The 21,129-nt window shown below is 45.3% G+C and overlaps 1 protein-coding gene and 1 long non-coding RNA gene across 2 annotated transcripts in view; one reads left to right on the plus strand and one right to left on the minus strand.

The window, feature by feature from the left end:
- LOC119957493 (serine protease HTRA1-like) overlaps positions 1 to 11,921 on the plus strand; it is a 28,829-nt gene extending 16,908 nt beyond the window's left edge. Inside the window, exons 6-9 of the mRNA XM_038785596.1 lie at positions 5,206 to 5,320; positions 6,024 to 6,081; positions 6,470 to 6,565; positions 11,616 to 11,921. Coding sequence (XP_038641524.1) covers positions 5,206 to 5,320; positions 6,024 to 6,081; positions 6,470 to 6,565; positions 11,616 to 11,781 — 435 coding nt within the window. The 3' untranslated portion in view covers positions 11,782 to 11,921. The remainder of the gene's footprint in view (positions 1 to 5,205; positions 5,321 to 6,023; positions 6,082 to 6,469; positions 6,566 to 11,615) is intronic.
- LOC119957495 overlaps positions 1 to 21,129 on the minus strand; it is a 195,886-nt gene that overhangs the window by 160,897 nt on the left and 13,860 nt on the right. The gene's annotated exons all lie outside the window — the stretch shown is intronic.

Genomic DNA, 21,129 nt, shown 5'->3' on the forward strand with positions numbered 1-21,129 from the left:
GAGGTGGGAATGTTAACCACGACAGACAATGTGTAATTTCTGTGGTAAATGATACATTCAGAAAGATGGAGGGTGCCTCATGATGGAGTGGCTGGCTCGTAGGCTTTGCCTGGTTGAAGAAAGGGCTTTTGAAGTTAGTGGTGAAAGGGCGGCGACATAGTTGCACAAGCAGCAGTTATGTGGTGCAGTGTGGGAAGCAGAACTAAATTATTATCAGAAGCTGTGATCAATATTGGCAAAGTGGCTGGATAGGACACCATCTTCAATAAACAATTAGCCATTTGTACTTCTAAGGCAATTTATTTTGGCAGAATAATTTCATCTCTATTCTAATTAGTCTTCAAACAAAGTTTACGTTTTAGTATTATAACACTGAGACCCTAATCTTAACAGAAATGGAGTGAGACAAGGACAGCTTTGCTGCTAGAAAAACTGGAAGAAGGTGTTTCCCTCAGATGCTGAATTTAATGTGACGTTCTAAGTCCCTTTCTACCCTAAAAATATTTCCTTAAAAGCACAAAAGGCTAATTGTTTATTAAAACAACATCCCAGGCAGCAAATTTGCGAGGTATTGACCCCTTCATACACACTGTGATACAATTCTATTCCCTGTTCTCCAACCTGCATCTGTTTCTCAATAGCAGTCAAATGTATGTGGCGGAGTTTCGCCAGTCTCGGATCCCGTTGGGTCCATGCACACAACTGAGCGGCCGTCACTGGCAATGTTGGCAAGGGGAATCCGCATACCCTGGTGGTATTCAAATGAATATTCATACGTGGCGAGTAGAAGTGCTCAATGCTGAATTCTGGCTGATACAATGGATGGGATTCCTTTATCTTCCCATAAAAAGGCCGAGCAAGGGTTGTGGTCAGTCAGAATAGAGAAATGCCTCCGCAAACATATTGATGGAACTTGACTCCAAATATTACGACCAAGCTCTCCTTCTTGATTTGAGCATATCATGGTTCTGCGTCCGCCAGGATCCTCAGGGTGAAAGCGATGAGGTGTTCCATGTTGTCGTCCCATCTGTGGGCCAGCACCACCCCAGTGCCGGAGGAGGAGGCATCATATGTCAAGATTAGCAGCTGAGCTGGATCATAGTGAGTGAGGAGCTGTGTGGACAACAGATATGCTTTTACCCCAGCAAATGCTTTGCCTTGCAAGGTACTCCAGAACCAATTAAGGTCCTTCTTCAACATTATGATGAGTGGCGCCAATCAGGTGGCCAGGTTGACGATGAACTTTCCATCATAATTTACCATGCCGAGAAACGACTGGAGTTGAGTGGTGTTCTTCGGGGTCACAGCCCCCTTTATGACCCAAACCTTGTCTTCCACTGGGCGTAGACCACCCCTGTCCATCCGATATCCTAAACAAGTCACCACTCACGAGTCAAACACACACTTGCTCCTCTTTAGCCGGGTGCCCACTTAGGAAAACCACCTGAGCAATTTCTTACAAGTTGCCCATATGCTCCTTCCCTGTGGGGCCCGTGACGTAGTAGGACAGTCACCTTCAGCAGACCTCGTCTTGGTGTCGCACGACAGCAGCATAATCCCTGTACTAAGTCGTCTCAATGTCTGATGGCCCACGATGGAGATGGCAGCTCAGTGTCCATTTCCATCACCACAGGATGACCATTTATTTGTAATGTGACCTGGATTGGCGCTATCTTTGGGGCAGTAACGCAGTTCAGTTGCATCAAACAGTCCTCCTCATTCGGAGGGGCCACATGCAATCTCAGCTGCTACCACGGATGCTGTTCTCTACACCAGATTTGACAGCTCTGGCCATGACGTGTCTGCCGACCACATTTAGCAATGTGGTCGGCTCTCCGTGTCATCCCCGTGGGAGGTAGCCCATACGTCTGCAGTGGCTGCCGAATGCTTGGCTGTGGAATTGCCTCTGGGGCTGCCGTTTGGGAGGGGATCTGGTCTGAACGGCATCGCCAAGGTCAAGCCAAACTATGGACACCATAGTCCATGGACCGTCGTGGCTGCTGCATTTTTTTTCTGCGTGCTCTTGGGATAGTAACAGTTCGATGGCCCGTTTTAAATCTAAGATGGGCTCTGCAAAAATCGCTTCCTCTGAGTGGCTCTGTTGTTTATCCTGCAAACCAGCTCATCCCTCAACATTTTGGGGAGGGGTGGCCCGAACTTGCAATGCTCTTCTCTTCACCTGAGGCGGGTCAAGAAGTCAGTGAATGATTCATCTGGAGCCGTATGAAACCTATGCCCCTGCAGAAGGTTCAAGGTCATAATGTTCAGCGACCAAAGCGACCACCCCATCAAACGATTTGGAGTCTAGTGTGCCGGTTAAGTGAGACACTTCATAATTCCAAAAGCCGGGGCCCGAAGGCGGTCAGGAGGATGACTTTCTGATGGTGTTCCCCCAAAATACCGTTAGCCTCGAAGACGTACCTCATGCATTCAGCATACTGGCTGCAGTCTTGCATCGTCGGCTTCCAACTTACCGAACAGTGGCATCTTGAACTTCTATGTCCATACATTCCAGGATAGTAATCGTCTGTGGCAGCTCGGCGGTTCCATAAGCAAGTCCGGAGTCTCCTTTGTCCTCGTCACTGGTTTAATAACTTGAGGAAGCCAGTGGTCGTGGAACAAGGATTTATTGAACTAAGTACACTGGCCAGGGCAGTAACTCACTCCCAATCCAGTCCTTGTTCGGTCTCCCAACAACTCCGGGCCCTGTTTGTGCTGGCTTTTATGTATAGATCTTCTACGAGCTCCAGCTGAGTGGTCTCTGACCCCTACATGGACGTTCATATTCCACTAGTCCCTCAGGAAGATCGACAATTGTTAACCTGTGATCCGATTGGGTTATGAAACTATGCCCTGCAGCTCAGGCAGCCAACCCAGAGCTTTCTTCGCTTCTCTCTCCCCCTCAACAGCCATGGTTCCCAAGCCCCGCTTGTAAATACTTGCACCAATTCACACCCACTGAAAGGGGTGGTGCATCAGAGGGGTGGAGCATGCAGTGTCCAACCCACTACTGACATGCAAATGATGGATTTGTATGGGCTTGTAGACGTGTTGTGCAAACCCCACTAACACCGTCAGTGGGGGACCAGAGCAGTGTGTCAGGATCGCGCCGTACGCAAATTCAAATTTTTGCTTCATCCGGTGTTCACGATTCTCACTGCTGGCATCGAGCAGTGGAGAATCCAGCCCCTGTCTGTACCAGCTCTCATAATGAACATCATGACTTAGTGCCATTCCCCTACCTTACCCTGTGTCCTTTGCCCTTATTCAAATAATCACCTAATCCCCTCTTGAATGCCTCAAATGAACCTGCCTCCACCACAATTTCTGGCAGTACATTCGACTTGAACCACTCGTTTTATGAAAATGTTTTTCTCACATCATATTTGTTTCTTTTGCGAATCACTGTCTCTCTTCCCTATTCGGCCCCATCATAGTTTTGAACATTTCTATCAAATCTTATTTCAGGCTTCTTCTCTCCAAGGAGAATAGTCCCAACCGTTTCAATTTATCCTCATAACTGAAGTTTCTCATTCCTGGAACCGATCTTGTGCACCACTTTACACTCTTTCCATTGCATTAACATCCTTCCTCTAGTGTGGCACCCAGAACTGTAAACAATATTCCAGCAGAGGTCTAACTCGGGTGTTGTATATGTTCAGCATAACTTTGCTGTTGGACTCGACGCCCCTATGAATAAAGTCCAGAATATGCTTTATTAACTGGTCTCTCCACCTGTCCTGCCATGTTCAATGATCTATGTACATCTACAACTACACCCATGTCCCTCTGCTCCTCCATCCCTTTCAGAATTTTACCCGTTATTTTATACTGTCTTCTCCACGTACTTCCTCTGAAAATGCATCACTTCACACTCTCCATATTGAATATCATCTGCCACCTACCTGCCCATTCTACCAACTTGTCTTTGTCCTTTTGAAGTTCTACATTGTCCTCGTCAGAGTTTACAATATTTCCAAGTTTTGTGTTATCCGTAAATTTTGAAATTGTCCCCTGAACACTGAGATCCAGATCATTGATTTATAACAGGAAAATCAAGTGCCCCGTTACTGGAAAACACGACTACAAACTTTTTCCCAGCCCGAAAATTATCCATTGACCGTTACTCTCTTCTTCCTATTCTTCAGCCAATTTTATATCCGCATTACAACAGGCCCTTTTGTTACATGTGCTCTAAACCTTCTCACATTTGTTATGTGGCACTGAGAGATAGGGGAAGAAATCAATGACGTCGCCTTGAAAGATTAGAGGAAGGGAGAAGTTCATGGAGGGTGTGAGAACAGAAGACGGGGTAGTTTGATTACTCAGGTTAACAAGTTTGCTTCCTGGATCAGAGAGTTGAGAGGGAAGGGTTCGGGAGGGGTGTGGAGGTACAACTCCCGCTTCTCCTGTCCCACAGGCAGTAACGGAAAACCAATTACCTCTTCCCTGCAGCACAGCTTACCTCCCTTTAGCTGCTGGGTTACTCAAGTCTTGGTAAACGTTGGAATAACAAAGAACTCTGAGGCAAGCAGCATATTTTAAATATTTAAATGAGACACCTGCTTATTGAGAGCTGGTTGGTCACCTACCACCACTCCTCTCCCTGTGGCACTTCTGTTAAAACTACAAGTGGTTGGGTTTGTGGTTCTAAATATTTGACAGTTTCACTTCCTGCCTATCCCAAACCTATATTGAGTGGCGCAGTAACACAGTGCTTAGCATTCTTGTTTCACAGCACCAGGGTTCTAGGTTCGATTCCCGGCTTGGCTCACTGTGTGGAGTCTGCACGTTCTCCCTGTGTCTGTGTGGATTTCATTTCATTCCAGTTTCCTCCCACAAGTCCCGAAAGACGTGCTGTTAGGTAATTTGGACATTTTGAATTCCCTATCAGTGCACCCGACTGGCTGCTTTAGCTCAGTGGTCCAGACAGCTGGTCTGTGATGCAGAACAAGGCCAGCAGCGCGGGTCAGTTCCCGTACAGGCTGTACCCAAACAGGCGCCGGAATGTGGCGACTGGGGTATTTCACAGTAACTTGATTGCAGTGTTAATGTAAGCCTACTTGTGACGATAAAGATTATTATTATTCATATTTGGGTGTTAAAATTCCATTCCAGATATCAAAAGTTCAATATATGAAGCTTTTCCACAGCGAAGCAACTCCATTAAATGGCATTTTTGTTATCAATTATTTTACACTACAGGATGGTGAAGTCATTGGCATTAATACGCTTAAGGTGACAGCTGGGATATCTTTTGCAATCCCCGCAAAAAGAATTCAGCAGTTCCTTGCAGAATCTCATGACCGCCAGCTGAAAGGTACGAGTTAGGAAATTAATCGCACATTACTGATTAAAAACAGACTTTCATATTGCACACCATTGGTTGCTCCAACTGATGTTTTTTGATGGAGACCGACTGTGAGGTGGAAAAACTTTAACTGGTTTTGATTATCAGAACTGTAAAATCAGCAGAAAGGAAAGAAATTGGCTTTATATTTTTATGGTGTGCTGATGTTTTACAAATTCCACAAAAGGTGCGGCACACAGAGAAGAGCTGTTTTATTCTTCTCATTGAACAAACCCGTGGTGCCTTCTATCCCCAGTCGTAATGTTTTAGTTGATCCGTGACCCGTTTGCCTATTAATTTACACCTCGTCTCTGCTGAGTGAATTGATCCCAGCTATTCTACCAGTGGACAGAGAGCAGTGCAATTAGTGGTGGGCTAAAAATTGGGAAAATGAAACAAGCGACACAGCTTCTTAACCTGTACTCAGTGGCTCTGGCTGAAAATTGCATTTGAGGAACAGATCAAGCATGATGTTTCTCCCCCAGTGTTGAACACTTCACAGTGTCTAGAGTCTGGATGCTTGAGGAAAGTATCACTGCTAGTGGCTGAAGAACTGAGTCCAAGCAGGAATCCGTGTTGTCATAGTTCCGAGGTTGTATATCGCTATCAGCAAATATGATCTTCCGTTTCGAATACAGCAGGGATTTTCTAATTCTGGTTTTTATACCAACAGAAAACTCTTCACCGAAGAAGAGGTATATGGGAATAAGAATGGTAGCACTGACTCCGAGGTAATTGTTGTGTACCTGCCCTCAAGCACTTGTTGTAAGACTTCCGTCTTGGACATGTATAATTTGCTACCTTGATCCGAGCACTTCTACTGCTGTTCTTTCATGCTTGGTTGATCAGGTGCGTTTTATTGATGCAATTATGGGAAAGGAGCAATCACGAAGCCTAATTGAGGGAAATTGATTCCCAAATCACCATGGAAATTTAGTGACTTTGCAACTATCTATGCTGGCTTTTATCCTTCTCACTGCAACGGTCAGTAATGTGGGCTTCTACTGAAGTTGCTGGATTTGACTGCAGATTGTGACTGTCGAACGCAAGACTGTAAGATTTTGATGTATGCAGTTTCCAGTTATTATGGAGGACTCATAATTTTCCATTTAATTTCAGTCTCTTGCGTGACTTGAAAATGCGTGACAAAGATTTTCCTGACGTTTCTGCGGGGGTTTACATATTTGAAGTCATTCCAGCAACACCGGCTGCAAGGTAGGGGATAGACAATAAGACAAGGCAAGAGACAAGTTGCAAGGGTCATGAAATCCACACAAGTATTAAGAACCTATTTATTGGTTGTATTGGATAAAGCAATGCTCGCTCGCTCGCTGCCTACATCAAAACACCAAATCCTCCTGTAATGCAAGCTGTTACGCTATTTTTTGGAGTTAACAGCATGGAATTTGAATGGGATTTGAATTTTTTGGGGAAAATGTTTTTATTGAACTTTCATATTTTATGTCCAACAATTCATAAATTGCAACTTACAGAACTGCGCCAAAAAAACCCAACACATATGTTTACAATTAAGTGTCTTCACTGCAACTGTGGCCGTGACCTCCCTTTAGTCACAGACATATTTTACAATCCCCAATATGGCCAACGCACTTATTAGTTTGGTTTGGGCTTTAGCTTTCCCTTGGACCGTTCCCCTGCGGTTTGTCCCTTGTCCCTCGCGTTCTTTTTGTGTGTCTTCGTCCTCTCCCCCCCCACATCACTCCCTTTCCTTTTGCTCTCTGTCCCGTGGCTCGCCGGGTCTCCCCCCTTCCGTGCTCCAATGGTTGCTGGCTACTAACAGGTCTTGAAACAAGTTGGTGAACGCGTGGAAGCCTTCTTCCGACCCCCCATGGATGGCAAATTTTATTTTCTTCAGCTTGAGAAATTCCGCCAATTTGGACAGCCAGTGTGCAGTCTTGGCTCATGTTGCTGATCGCCAGCTGAGCAGGATTCTCCAGCGGGTGATCTTGGGGTGTCGGCCTCCCCTCCCCATGGAGTTCTGGCTGATCTGATACAACGAAGGCTGTCACTTTCGGACATGGCTCCACCCTCACTCACACAACCCAGGACGTGGCCTCAAAGAAGGTCATCCAGTACCTGACAAGTCTGAGGTACGCCCAGAATATGTGGGTGTGATTGGCCGGGCCTCCCTGGCACCATTCACATTTATGCTCCATTTCCAGAAAGAACACACTCATTCGAGTTCAGGTTTGTTGTGCTCTATGCACCACCTTTAGCTACGTTAGGCTCAGCTCTGCTCATGTGGGGGTGAGGTTCGCGCTGAGCATCCAAAGTCCTCCCTTGTCTCTATACCTAGTTCCTCCTCCCATTTTTTCCTTCTCTCATCCAAGGGAGAGCATACCTCCTTCAACAGTTGACCACAGCTGTCTGCATACTCTCCCTTCCTTAGGTCACTCGCTTCCAGCAGTTCTTCCACTAAAGCATGTCCTGGTATCTGGGGGTATGATGTTGTTCCCTTGAGAAGGAAGTTTTTGACCCAAATGTATATCAGATAACTGGAACCTCTCCGTGAGTTCCCCAGGATCGCTACTCTATTAACCATCAGAGTCCCCTTGTTCTGTCTCCACCTTTCGAAGATGGCATCCATTATTGAATGAGTGAATCTGTGGTTGTTGCAGATGGGGACGATGGTGGGCATTTCGGATAGGCTGAAGTGTTGCCTCATTTGGTACTACAACCAGAGCATGGCTATTACCAATGGGCTCCTTGAGTATTTGACTGGTAGGATAGGAAAGCTGCTGTGGCTAAGGCTTGGAGGGACGTCGCTATGCAGGAACTCTTCTGGGCGGCACGGTAGCATAGTGGTTAGCACTGTTGCAGCACCAGGGTCCCAGGTTCGATTCCTGGCTTTCTTCCCACAAGTCCCGAAAGATGAGGGGCGGGAGGGCCGGGTCGGAGAATCGCCTGGGAGCAATGTGAATCCCGCCCCACCACCTCCGACGGCGGCTGCTGAATTCTCCGGCGCCGGTTTTCGGGCGGGTCTCCGCGCCGGTCAGGGGCCGTTAACAGTGGGCCCCCTCGGCAATTCTCTGGGCCCTGATGGGTCAAGTGGCCACCCATTTTCGGCCAGTCCCGCCGGTGTGAAATAGACACGGTCCATCCCGGGGGTCCTGGCTTGGAGGGCGGCTAGCGGAGTCCTGGCGGGGGTGCAGGGGGGAACCCGGCCCCGGGGGTCACCCATGGTGGCCCAGCACAACTGCAGTTGGGCCTGTGCCGTGGGGGCACTCTTTCCCTCTACGCCAGCCTCAGTAGGGCTCCGCATGGCTGCGTGGAGAAGAAACCCCCTGCGCATGCGCAGCAAACACGCCAGCGGTTCTTTTTTTATTGATAAAATTGGAGTACCCAATTCATTTTTTCCAATTAAGGGGCAATTTAGCGTGTTCAATCCATCTAGCCTGCTCATCTTTGGGTTGTGGGGGCGAAACTACGCAAGCATGGGGAGAATGTGCAAACTCCACACGGTCATTGACCCAGAGTCGGGATCGAACCTGGGACCTTGGTGCCGTGAGACTGAAGTGCAACCACTGCGCCACCGTGCTGCCCTCACGTCGGCAGTTCTGCGCATGCGCCAACTCGCTCCAGCCCTTTGGCGCCAGTTGGCGCAGCGCCAATCCTGCCGACGCCGGCCTAGCCCCGGAAATGCAGAGGATTCTGCAACTTCCAGGCGGCCCGACGCCAGAGTGGTTTGCGCCGCTCTTGGCGCCGGGGTCAGGCTGTCCCACCAAATGCGGGAGAATCCTGGCCACGCTGTTTGGTAATTTGGACATTCTGAATTCTCCCTCCATGTACCCACACAAGCACTGGAATGTGGTGACTAGGGGATTTTCACAGTGACCTTATTGCAGTGTTAATGTAAGCTACTTGTGACAATAAAAATGATTAAATTAAATTATAAATCTTCCAATCTGCTACCGGTTCCTTCACCCATCCCTGTACTCATTCTGCGGTGGTCACAGAGTGGCAGAACTGTCCTTCGGGTGGGTCAGGCCTCCCAGATAGCTTCTGCTTTGTAGGACCTTTTCTGGGTACCTCGGGCTCTTGCCCTCCAGAGAAAAGCCATGAATAGTTTGGCGAATGTGTTGAAAGAGGCCTTGGGGATGAAGATCGGGATGGATCTAAACAGGAAGAGAAACCTGGGCAACACGCTCGTTTCGATCACCTGTATTCTCCTGTGAGTGAGAGTGGGTGTGGGCCCCACCTCTGCAGGTCCTCCACCAGACTCGTCGGGTTCCATTTGTGAATCTGTGCCCAGTCGTGGGCTGTTTGGATCCCCAGGTAGCGAAATTTGGTCTGGGTTTGTTTAAACTGCAGTCTCCAGCTCTGTCCCACCCTTTCCTGGTTGACAGGAAAGATCTCTCTCTTGCCTAGGTTACATTTGTAACCTGAGAAGGCTCCAAACATCTTTCGGAGTTTCATTATCCATTCCATGCTGGTCCAGGGGTTTGGGATGTAGAGAGCAAGTCATTCGGGTAGAGGGAAACTCTATGCTCTGTCTTCCCTTTGAATACCTCTCCACCTCTTTGTCACTCTGAGGACGGTCGCCAGTGGCTCGATTGCCAGAGCAAATAACAGCGGGGACAGCAGGCATTTCTGCTCATGCAGCCAGAATTATCTAGAGCTGGTGACCGTACGCTCGCCATGGGAGCACTTTACAGTAGCTTCACTAAGAGATGAAACCTCGCACAAAGCCTATCCGTCCAGGACCTCTATGAGATACTCCCATTTGACTGTCGAAGGCCTTTTCTGCATCCAGATGATCACTTCTTGTGTTCTCTCCCCTGATGGGGTCATTATCACGTTCAGCAGGCGCCTGAAATTTGATGTTAGCTGCCTGCCCTTGACAATGCCCGTGTGGTCCTCCACGACTACGTCTGGCATGCAGCTCTCCAAACGCCATGCCAGGATCTTTGCATCTACATTAAGTAGTGAGAAGGCCTGTAGGATCGGCACTCTGCCAGTTCTTTGTCCTTTTTTTGGTATCAGCGATATTGAGGCAGTGTTGGTGGCAGGGTGCCCCATACTTGTAAGTCTGCGAACATCCCCCACAAGTGCGGGGCTAATGTTGGCGCAAATATTTTGTACAAGTCCATCAGGAATCTATCTGGCCCTGGTGCCTTCCCCGCCTGCATGGAGATGATAAGTAGTGCCAATCCAACTCCAGTATGAAGAAGACCAGCTGTTGCCTAGCCGCCCTCTCCTTCCTATCTTTGCATGCCTTGAACAAAGTAATTTTCCCCCTTATCACAGTTTTCAGTGCCTCCCAGAACTTGGAGGGTGAGACCTCCCCATTTTGCTTGTTGGTAACATACCGTCACTGGCCTGTGATATCCGTTCGCAAAGTGCCTTATCGGTCAGTAGGGGAGTGTCCAGCCTCCAAGGGAGGTGTTGTGCCCTGCCCGTCTCCAACCTCACATCCACATAGTGTGGAGCGTGGTCAGAGATTACGATTGCAGATAACTCCGCTCCCACTATCTCTGGACGACAAAGTCAATCCTGGTATATAATTTGTATATCAGAGAGGAGAACTGCTCCTCCCTGAGTGTGTGAACCTCCATGGGTCCCCTGCCTCCATCTGTTCCATGAAGACGTTCAGTTCCTTCGCCATGTTTGATCTTTTCTCCGACTTGGGGTTGGCTCTGTCTGTCCGTGGGTCCAGAGACACCTGCAGCAATAAGTGTATTTGTGAGTTATGGGCTCCATATTATTGGAGCCAAATCGACAGAGGTTTATTCTACTTTACTGGATGTGCTGTACCTGACCTGTCAGTGCTAAGTGGTGACATGAGGTGCAGAGTTGAATTCTCTGACACAAGCAACTTGACAAATAAAGTAGTTTTTAATGTTTGCTTACAAATACATGTTAGAGATTCTTTTGTGTCCTTCATTTCAATAGAGATGTTAACTCAGTTGAGCAAAAGCAAATGAATACTTGAAAATAATTTCTGTTCAAGCTTCTACTTTTAATTGGTCCATTGATCAATTACCACTGCACTATAATTCTGCACAAAAATGACAGAGGTTATATTTCTGTGGTGAAATGGTTTGTTTTCCAAATTAACTGATTTTTACAGTAGGTTAATCAGCAATCTTACCAGGGAATCAAAGGGCTACTGAAACCCATGATATTGTCAGCACTGCATACAGTTTCTTTTCACAATTGTCATGCCCTTATTGTTGACTTTTCAAACTTTGTGTATTTACATACAACCGCACTTACATAATTCTTCAAAATTCTTTATTTTCAGCGGTGGTTTAAGAGATCGGGATATCATTATCAGCATCAATGGACAAACAATCACTTCTTCAGAACAAGTGAGCGAAGCAATTAAAAACAATGACACTCTGGCCCTTGTTGTGCGCCGTGGAAATGAAGACTTGATGATCACTGTAATACCTGACATCATTGAATAGAATTTTTTAAAAAAAGTTTATTGCAGACCATTGTAATCAGATTTAAGTGCTGTTACTTGAATATTTTGTTCATCAGTAGTCCCTTCAGAAAAGTTCAATGACAAGGGCTTTGTAGGTACAAATAAAAAAGATGAATTATATTGTCACATCTTTTAAAAAAAATTCTGCTGTTACTCAGTCCTTAGAAGGCAGCATAATCCAACTTCAAAGTGTACCCTGCTACACATCTCGATGGACGTTTTTCCATTGTGAATTATATCTAATACTTCTCACAACTGAAGTCCAGGATGAGAAAAACTGCTCAAACTCAGATATCTGGTCTTTACCCTGGATTTAAATTCCCTGTAGCGTTTGTGGAGAACTACTGTGAGGTTTGGAAAACTAGCAAAATGAGTCGCTCAACATCTTTCAGAGTTAAACTGCAGGGTGCATTGAAGTTGCATTCGGAGCCACGGACCCTCTGATTGAATGGAAACTTTTCAAGTCTGCTTGGCAATATCGAGGGCAAGTGGATGCTTTGGTGGAGTGAGTAAAACTGTTGGGGGGTAGCCCTGATTGCAATCCAGGTCATGGGTGGGAATGTCATTCCAGTCCAGGTGGTCCACATCACAAAGAAATGGGGAGAAGGAGGTGTAAGAGGTCCTGATTCCAATTGCTGGATTACATTGTGCCTGGGGAGAGCCGAAAATACATGGTGAAAGAGGGGATTGCTGGGCTGGAGGGATCAGATAGTGATTAGGAAGTCCTGCTGAGGGGAATGGGGGGGAGGGGGGTTACTGGGTGGCTTATCGCATTGGATGAAATGCTCCAGATCCTCCTGGCCCACAAGTGGTGCTGTAAGGGTCATGTACCTAAAGGATTATTACCATCATTAAACTATGAAGCTTCCCAAGACTTTGAAAATCTGGCAGTCAGTGGTTAAAGATAGAATGGCTGCTAAATTGAAAGCAATCCATAAATGCTTTGGTCTGTGTCTCGTTACACCTGCTAAGTAGGCAGTGCTTCTTGCATTTTCACCTGACACAGCCCAAATTTGCTGCCTTTTCAGAGTTAAAATTCAGCTCAATCCAATCTAGCAGATAGCTGCTTTGACTCTAATGCCTTACCACTTTTTTTTCATTGCTCAGCCACGCGACACAAGGTAATTCTAACTGTTCTCCACCTGCCACTCCCCCACATACCTGGGGTACAGCAGTGTCCTGTTCCACTGGTCTCTGCTTGTAATGATCCGCAATGATTGAAATCTGCTTTCCAAAGTGCCAGACCCATTGCAGCAACTGTTAGTAGTGACTATTGCAGTTTGGCTATATTCACGGTTTTCCATTGTGGAACAGCAGGACCAATTACACATTGGCAACATTGTTAGTTTGCAAGATCAAACATATGAACAGGTGATGCTAATTGTTTTTGACTGATTAACAGAAGGACCAAACATTAATCAAAAAAGTTCCGTCGGTTTTAAGCTGAGAGAAGAAAAGAAATATTAGCCACCATCATATTTTCTCACTTGGAGCTGAATACATTTCCCCTCTCTAACCACTGCCCAACTTTGTCGTTGATCTCAGCCCTTGGCAGATGCTTGTTCTCATCTACCTTGGGTGCTTCTCCTCCTTATTCCTGGGCTGTATTCCTTGCTGAGCCTCAAGCCATTGTTTTGCCACTCACTTTCCATTGCGCTTGTCTTAAGGGTTTATGGGAATGAGGCTTTTTGTATCATAGCAAGTTACACAGTCACGGGTGACATGGTCACAAGGAATGATCAATATTAATAGTCCTGAAAATTACAGGATCTCATTTGAAGCATTGCTTTGAAAACCTTCTAGAGTAGACTTTTCTGCCGAGTTTCGAACTAGGTATATTCATTTGAAGGAACAAACAATTCAAAGAATCATAGAATTTACAGTGCAGAAAATTGAGCAACAAGCCAAAAAAAAAGGCTGAAAATAATAGTGAGCAGAATTTTACAACCCCTTCTACTGGCAAGATCTTTTGTTCCCAACGAAGTCAATTGAGTTTTGAATGACTCCCTGCATTTTATGGCCCCACCTCCACTATGAAAGGGCCATAAAATTCTCCCTAATGTGCTCATTCTTGGTTGGCATTCATTGCAAGAATGATGTTCCCATTCATTAAATCTATCAGTGTAGTTTGGTACTGTCCCAGTCTCTGGTGACACAGGTTCGGTGAGCGGCAAATTACTTTACAGCTGCATTAATTGCAAGGCTGCACTGTAAAAAAAATCCACCTTCCAAATCTTATGTCCAATTCCTAAAGCGCAATATAAGGAACATGGAAAATGAGAAGTACTAAGGAAAATAATAATCATCAAGAAGGTAGTACGAAGAAATATCATAACAGTGGATTATTAATGGAAACGAGTATTCAGCAATTAAGGTGTAAACAAGAACAGTGATAATCAAGATATCTATTTGCTGCATATCATGTGATACACTGAAGCAATTAACAAATTACTGCACCATAAAAGACAAGTCGATTTGATGCTCCTTTCACATGCTCAGGATGCTACAAAGCGTAACCGAAATAAGTTTTGAACTGCAGATATTTTGGCTGTGCAGGGAAACATAGGAGACAATTTGCATAGAGCAAGGTGCCACAAACAATAGTTCAGTGAGCTGTTTATCCAAAAATATTGGCTGAACTGTCCGGCCATTCACAACTTTCCTGTCGGTCGCGCAGTCCGCCTCGGGTTTCACGGAGGCGAGGAATGCATTCAACAAGAAAAACTTGACAATGGCAGGACCAGGAGATCCCGCCACCAGCCTATGGCCGGCCACCTCCGCCGGCAAAACACGCAGCAGGTCGCACCGTAAATCCCACCCGTTGAAATAGAAACAGGCCATTTTGCCCCTCAAGCCTGTTCTTCCATTCAGTGAGATAATGGCTGATCTGAGACCCAACTTTATTGATCTGTCCTTGCCCTATCTCCTCTAATAACTTTAACTAAAGTCTATAAATCTCAAATTAATAATTGATGTAGCATCAACTCCTTTGATGATTGTCATTTGCAAAAACAAATTTCAAACTTTTGCCATGCTTTGTGTGTAGAAATGTTTCCTAATTTCACTCCTAATAGGTCTGACTCTAGTCTTCAGACAATGCCCCCAACCAGCAGAATAGCTTCTATCAACCCTGTTTATTTTTCCGTAGTATCTTGAAAACTTCCATGCAATCACCTATTAACGGAACCCAACCCTAGTTTATGTAATCTATCAATTTAACCCTTGGAGTTCAGGTATCATTCTGGTCAGCATGCACTGCACATCCTCCAGGGCCAGGAAATCCTTTCTCACATTTGGTGCCCAGAACTATTCACAGTATTCCAGGTATTCTCTAACCAGGGTTTTGCATAGTTGAAGCCTAACTCCTACCCCCAGTCCTCTAACTATCATGGCCAGCATTCCATAACGCTTTTTGATTATTGTCTGCATTTGTTCGTGGCATTTTAATTGTCTATATACCTGGACCAGCATCTGCAGTAATTTGCATTTATCACAAATATTGCCCTGCTATGTCCATCTTTTCAAAAAATTCAATAAGATTTGGCAGATAAGGCTTACCATTTGCAATTTGATTCTGGTTGTCTTTGATCAGATCAAATTAATGATCGACTTTTAATTTATGTTGTCTCGTCTCTTTCGTCATCCATTTTTTAGGCAGGGTCTCAACTGTATTCAATTATTTTTTGAACACCTCCCACCAATCTGCTGTTTTACCCATGAATAGGTTTATCCAGTTTACTCTGAACAGTCTCTGTCTCACTGTATTGAAAAGCACCATACCTAAATCTAGAATCTCAGCTACTTTGCGGTTCTCCTTCACAAAAACTCTGAACTCGCTATCAGACGCTTTGGTGGTGGGTTTGAAGGCATGAATGCTACCCAGGGTACGAGGCAAACTCCCTGAAGTTTTTAAAAAAGATCCCAATTGTTCAGGAAGACAGTCCTTCAGCGTCAGGTTTTGTCAGAAAGACAGCATCTCTAACTGCGCAAATAGTTCTCAATGCTGTATTGAATGCTAGTCTGAAATTGTTCGCTCAATTCCGACATTTAAACAATTGGAATTTGCAGTTAGTCAACAGTGGACCGAGTCAAGCTATTACTTTGAAATATTACTGAGACAATGTCAAGGGTGCAAACATGCTTGCTTAAATGCTTCAGTTCATGTACCAGCCGAACCTCTGATGCCTCTTTTGAAAAAAAGCATTACATTCCCCTTTGTTAGATAAAGGCAAAGTTACAAAGATTTGGAGATGGATCACAACCCTTTTCTTCCAGTTCACCAAATTATAAGTAGGAACTATGAAACAAGCTGCTGCGCATGGATGAACATACCCATTCTTTAACATTTTCAAAAACACTCAGAATACTGTGTATATATCTATTTCATTTGCAATGCTTGCAGAGTGTATCTGGTTTTGTTCTATTTCTCTGTGACGATTTGTAGTGTTATGTGGTGCCCTCTGGTGATCATTTACGATGGTGACTTGAATAAAGCAGCATAAGTGGGCTGTGTATATTGACACTACTGCGATGTACATGTAGTAACTTTTATTTCTGCCAATAGGAATGAGGTCAATACTTTCCAAAACTTTGTCAGCAATGTGTGATATGATGTGCTGCAGAGTAATTCGTATTCTCTGACTGCATCAATTTTTACCGTGCATTGTCAGGCATGTTCAGAATTCACAGCCCCAACACTAGACAGGAAAGGGAGGGGGGGGGGGGGGGGGGGTTGGAGGAATCTGAATTTTAAAATCAAGGTGTTGGTGAGCTGGGAGCTAGCATTGGTCAAAACATCTGTTACTGTGGGTTTATCTCAAGAACTGTTGACTTCTTACTCTAGAAGACGTATTGCTGGAGGCAATTATCTATTGTTTAAAACCATATATTTATATGCTAACTATTTACAAAAATTAAATAAGAACAAGACAGAGCTAGAGTACTTTCTCAGATGAAATGTTGAAATGTTTCTTTTCTTGCATTTTTTTTCCTTTTCTTTCTTCTTTGTACTTTGGGAAAGATTGGACTGCTGGTTGCTCTCGCTTGAAAGAATGAAGCTCGTTCAGCTCTTGTGAAGATGTCTATATCTGGAGAGAGCCTGTAAACTTCTACTGCTGCACAAAGTATTATGTTATGCCTCAGAAGCAGATGGACAAAGAGAAGGGCGAAGAATATTCCGCAGAAAAAATTCTGAATGTTCTGCTAATACTGTAGGAATTTAGACAGTAGTTCAGCTTGCACACTCTCTTTGGTTCATGTTTGCTCCTCAGCGGGCCTGAACAGCTCTGGAACGTTATCAGAATATATGCTGCCTTCAAAAGTAAAGCAAGGTTCAGGGTCTCCTCCTGCGACAAATCAGCAATCTCACTGGAATCTTGGTTATCATCTTCCGCTCTTTCCTGAAAGAGCACATTAATGTCTTGAGTGTCATCTTGCGGCTGTCACCATCAACCTTTGTGCATCTGTCTCTTGCTGCATCTCGCCTCACCTCAAAGAGAATTGAAAAATCCACAATGTCCTGTGGCCGGCTGTAGGGATAGAATTTTGTTTGTGAAGACTGATTCATACTAATCTAGAGTTTCTTGAATGGAAGTTAATTTAGATTTCATCATCTGTCTTGTAAACACAAGAGTTCCTAGAAATGGCCTAACTTGTCACACCAATGGCACAACACAATTTGGACGGGGCACTCTTCCCACCTGTGGACCTTTTTCCAGCCACAATAGGGATATTGAAAAATCGCAGTTGCCACCTTTTCAGGGAGTTTCCCTGGTTGCAGTCTTGCTACACTTTAGATTTTATAACCTACAAGTTGAACAAGTTTGGAAATCTTCCTCGCATCTGACAGAAGACTTATTATGTCTCCACTCTTCAGCCTGTCTGGCCAGTCATACAGCTTTGCTCAAATTTAGATCTTCCCAAGATGGTAAGAAGTCAAAGAGATAAAATGCCAATACTTCTATATCTGATCAGGTCATATTTTCATGTTTCATACTCTCAATTTCCAGCAAGGCAGTACAATTTGTGCTGAATCCCTTCACCCTGTTTTTGACTGTGCTGAAGACTGAAGTATGAGTCAATGGCTCCAATGTCATCCTCTGAGGAGGCTATTACTTTATTCAGCACCTGTCTAGCCAGCTTCTGAACTGCTTAGTGCTATTTGGAGCTTAGCAAAGTGCTAACTTGATATTTGTTCTCTTTACTCGCAAGGCCTGAGGCATTGCAGAACTGGGCAAAACCAATTTTGCCATTGCTTAGCCAGTCTGGGGCCCTCAATTTTAAAAAGACTCTGGCAGGGGCAAAGTCATAGCCATTTTGCACCCTGCTTCAAAGTTGTATTTCCCCACGTTGCTTGTCTTGCCATCTGATGGGCTGCCCTCATTGTTTGGTTGGCTCTGGTGTGGTTGATGGGATGGCCTCGAAGTCCTTCATCCACTGCTCTGAACTGTTAGATAGATAGAGAAATACAGCACAGAACAGGCCCTTCGGCCCACGATGTTGCGCCGAACTTTTGTCCTAGGTTAATCATAGAATTTTGGACAATTTTTCATGGCCAGTCCACCCAACCTGCACATCTTTGGACTGTGGGAGGAAACCGGAGTACCCGGAGGAAACCCACGCAGTCACGGGGAGGATGTGCAGACTCCACACAGACAGCGACCCAAGTCGAAATCGAACTTGGAACCCTGGAGCTGTGAAGCAATTGTGCTATCCACAATGCTACCGTGCTGCCCTTAAGAAGTTAACCTACACTCCATTATTCTACCCTAATCCATGTACCTATCCAATAGCCGCTTGAAGGTCCCTAACTTTTCCGACTGAACTACTTCCACAGGCAGTGCATTCCATGCCCCCACTACTCTCTGGGTAAAGAACCTACCTCTGACATCCCCTCTATATCTTCCACCATTTATCTTAAATTTATGTCCCCTTGTAATGGTGTGTTCCACCCGGGGAAAAAGTCTCTGACTGTCTACTCTATCTATTCCCCTGATCATCTTATAAACCTCTATCAAGTCGCCCCTCATCCTTCTCCATTCTAATGAGAAAAGGCCTAGCACCCTCAACCTTTCCTCGTATGACCTACTCTCCATTCCAGGCAACATCCTGGTAAATCTCCTTTGCACCTTTTCCAAAGCTTCCACATCCTTCCTAAAATGAGGTGACCAGAACTGCACACAGTACTCCAAATGTGGCCTGACCAAGGTTTTGTACAGCTGCATCATCACCTCACGGCTCTTAAATTCAATCCCTCTACTAATGAACGCTAGCACACCATAGGCCTTCTTCACAGCTCTATCCACTTGAGTGGCAACTTTCAAAGATCTATGAACATAGACCCCAAGATCTCTCTGCTCCTCCACATTGCCAAGAACCCTAACATTAACCCTGTATTCCGCATTCATATTTGTCCTTCCAAAATGGACAACCTCACACTTGTCAGGGTTAAACTCCATCTGCCACTTCTCAGCCCAGCTCTGCATTCTATCTATGTCTCTTTGAAGCCGACAACAGCCCTCCTCACTATCCACAACTCCACCAATCTTCGTATCATCTGCAAATTTACCGACCCACCCTTCAACTCCCTCATCCAAGTCGTTAATGAAAATCACAAACAGCAGAGGACCCAGAACTGATCCCTGTGGTACGCCACTGATAACTGGGCTCCAGGCTTAATATTTGCCATCCACCACCACTCTCTGTCTTCTATCGGTTAGCCAGTTTGTTATCCAACTGGCCAAATTTCCCACTATCCCATGCCTCCTTACTTTCTGCATAAGCCTACCATGGGGAACCTTATCAAATGCCTTACTAAAATCCATGTACACTACATCCACTGCTTTACCTTCATCCACATGCTTGGTCACCTCCTCAAAGAAGTCAATAAGACTTGTAAGGCAAGACCTACCCCTCACAAATCCGTGCTGACTATCCCTAATCAAGCAATGCCTTTCCAGATGCTCAGAAATCCTATCCCTCAATACCCTTTCCATTACTTTGCCTACCACCGAAGTAAGACTAACTGGCCTGTAATTCCCAGGGTTATCCCTATTCCCTTTTTTAAACAGGGGCACGACATTCGCCACTCTCCAATCCTCTGGTACCACCCCTGTTGACAGCGAGGACGAAAAGATCATTGCCAACGGCTCTGCAATTTCATTTCTTGCTTCCCATAGAATCCTTGGATATATCCCGTCAGGCCTGGGAGACTTGTCTATCCTCAAGTTTTTCAAAACGCGCAACACATCTTCCTTCCTGACAAGTATCTCCTCAAGCTTATCAGTCTGCTTCACGCTGTCCTCTCAAACAATATGGCCCCTCTCGTTTGTAAATACTGAAGAAAAATACTGGTTCAAGACCTCTCCTATCTCTTCAGACTCAATACACAATCTCCCGCTACTGTCTTTAATCGGACCTACCCTCGCTCTAGTCATTCTCATATTTCTCACATATGTATAAAAGGCCTTGGGGTTTTCCTTGATCCTACCCGCCAAAGATTTTTCATGCCCTCTCTTAGCTCTCCTAATCCCTTTCTTCAGTTCCCTCCTGGCTATCTTGTATCCCTCCAGCGCCCTGTCTGAACCTTGTTTCTTCAGCCTTACATAAGTCTCCTTCTTCCTTTTAACAAGACATTCAACCTCTCTTGTCAACCATGGTTCCCTCACTCGACCATCTCTTCCCTGCCTGACAGGGACATACATATCAAAGACACGCAGTACCTGTTCCTTGAACAAGTTCCACATTTCACTTGTGTCCTTCCCTGACAGCCTATGTTCCCAACTTCTGCACTTCAATTCTTGTCTGACAGCATTGTATTTACCCTTCCCCCAATTATAAACCTTGCCCTGTTGCACGCACCTATCCCTCTCCATAACTAAAGTGAAAGTCACAGAATTGTGGTCACTACCTCCAAAATGCTCCCCCACTAACAAATCTATCACCTGCCCTGGTTCATTACCAAGTACTAAATCCAATATGGTCTCCCCTCTGGTCGGACAATCTACATACTGTGTTAGAAAAGCTTCCTGGACACACTGCACAAACACTACCCCATCCAAACTATTTGATCTAAAGAGTTTCCACTCAATGTTTGGGAAGTTGAAGTTACCCATGACTACTACCCTGTGACTTCTGCACCTTTCCAAAATCTGTTTCCCAATCTGTTCCTCCAAATCTCTGCTGCTATTGGGGGGCCTATAGAAAACTCCCAACAAGGTGACTGCTCCTTTCCTATTTCTGACTTCAACCCATATTACCTCAGTAGGCAGATCCCCCTCGAACTGCCTTTCTGCAGCTGTTATACTATCTCTAATTAACAATGCCAACA

This window comes from Scyliorhinus canicula, chromosome 26 (genome assembly GCF_902713615.1).
Source record: "Scyliorhinus canicula chromosome 26, sScyCan1.1, whole genome shotgun sequence".
NCBI classification, from domain to species: domain Eukaryota; kingdom Metazoa; phylum Chordata; class Chondrichthyes; order Carcharhiniformes; family Scyliorhinidae; genus Scyliorhinus; species Scyliorhinus canicula.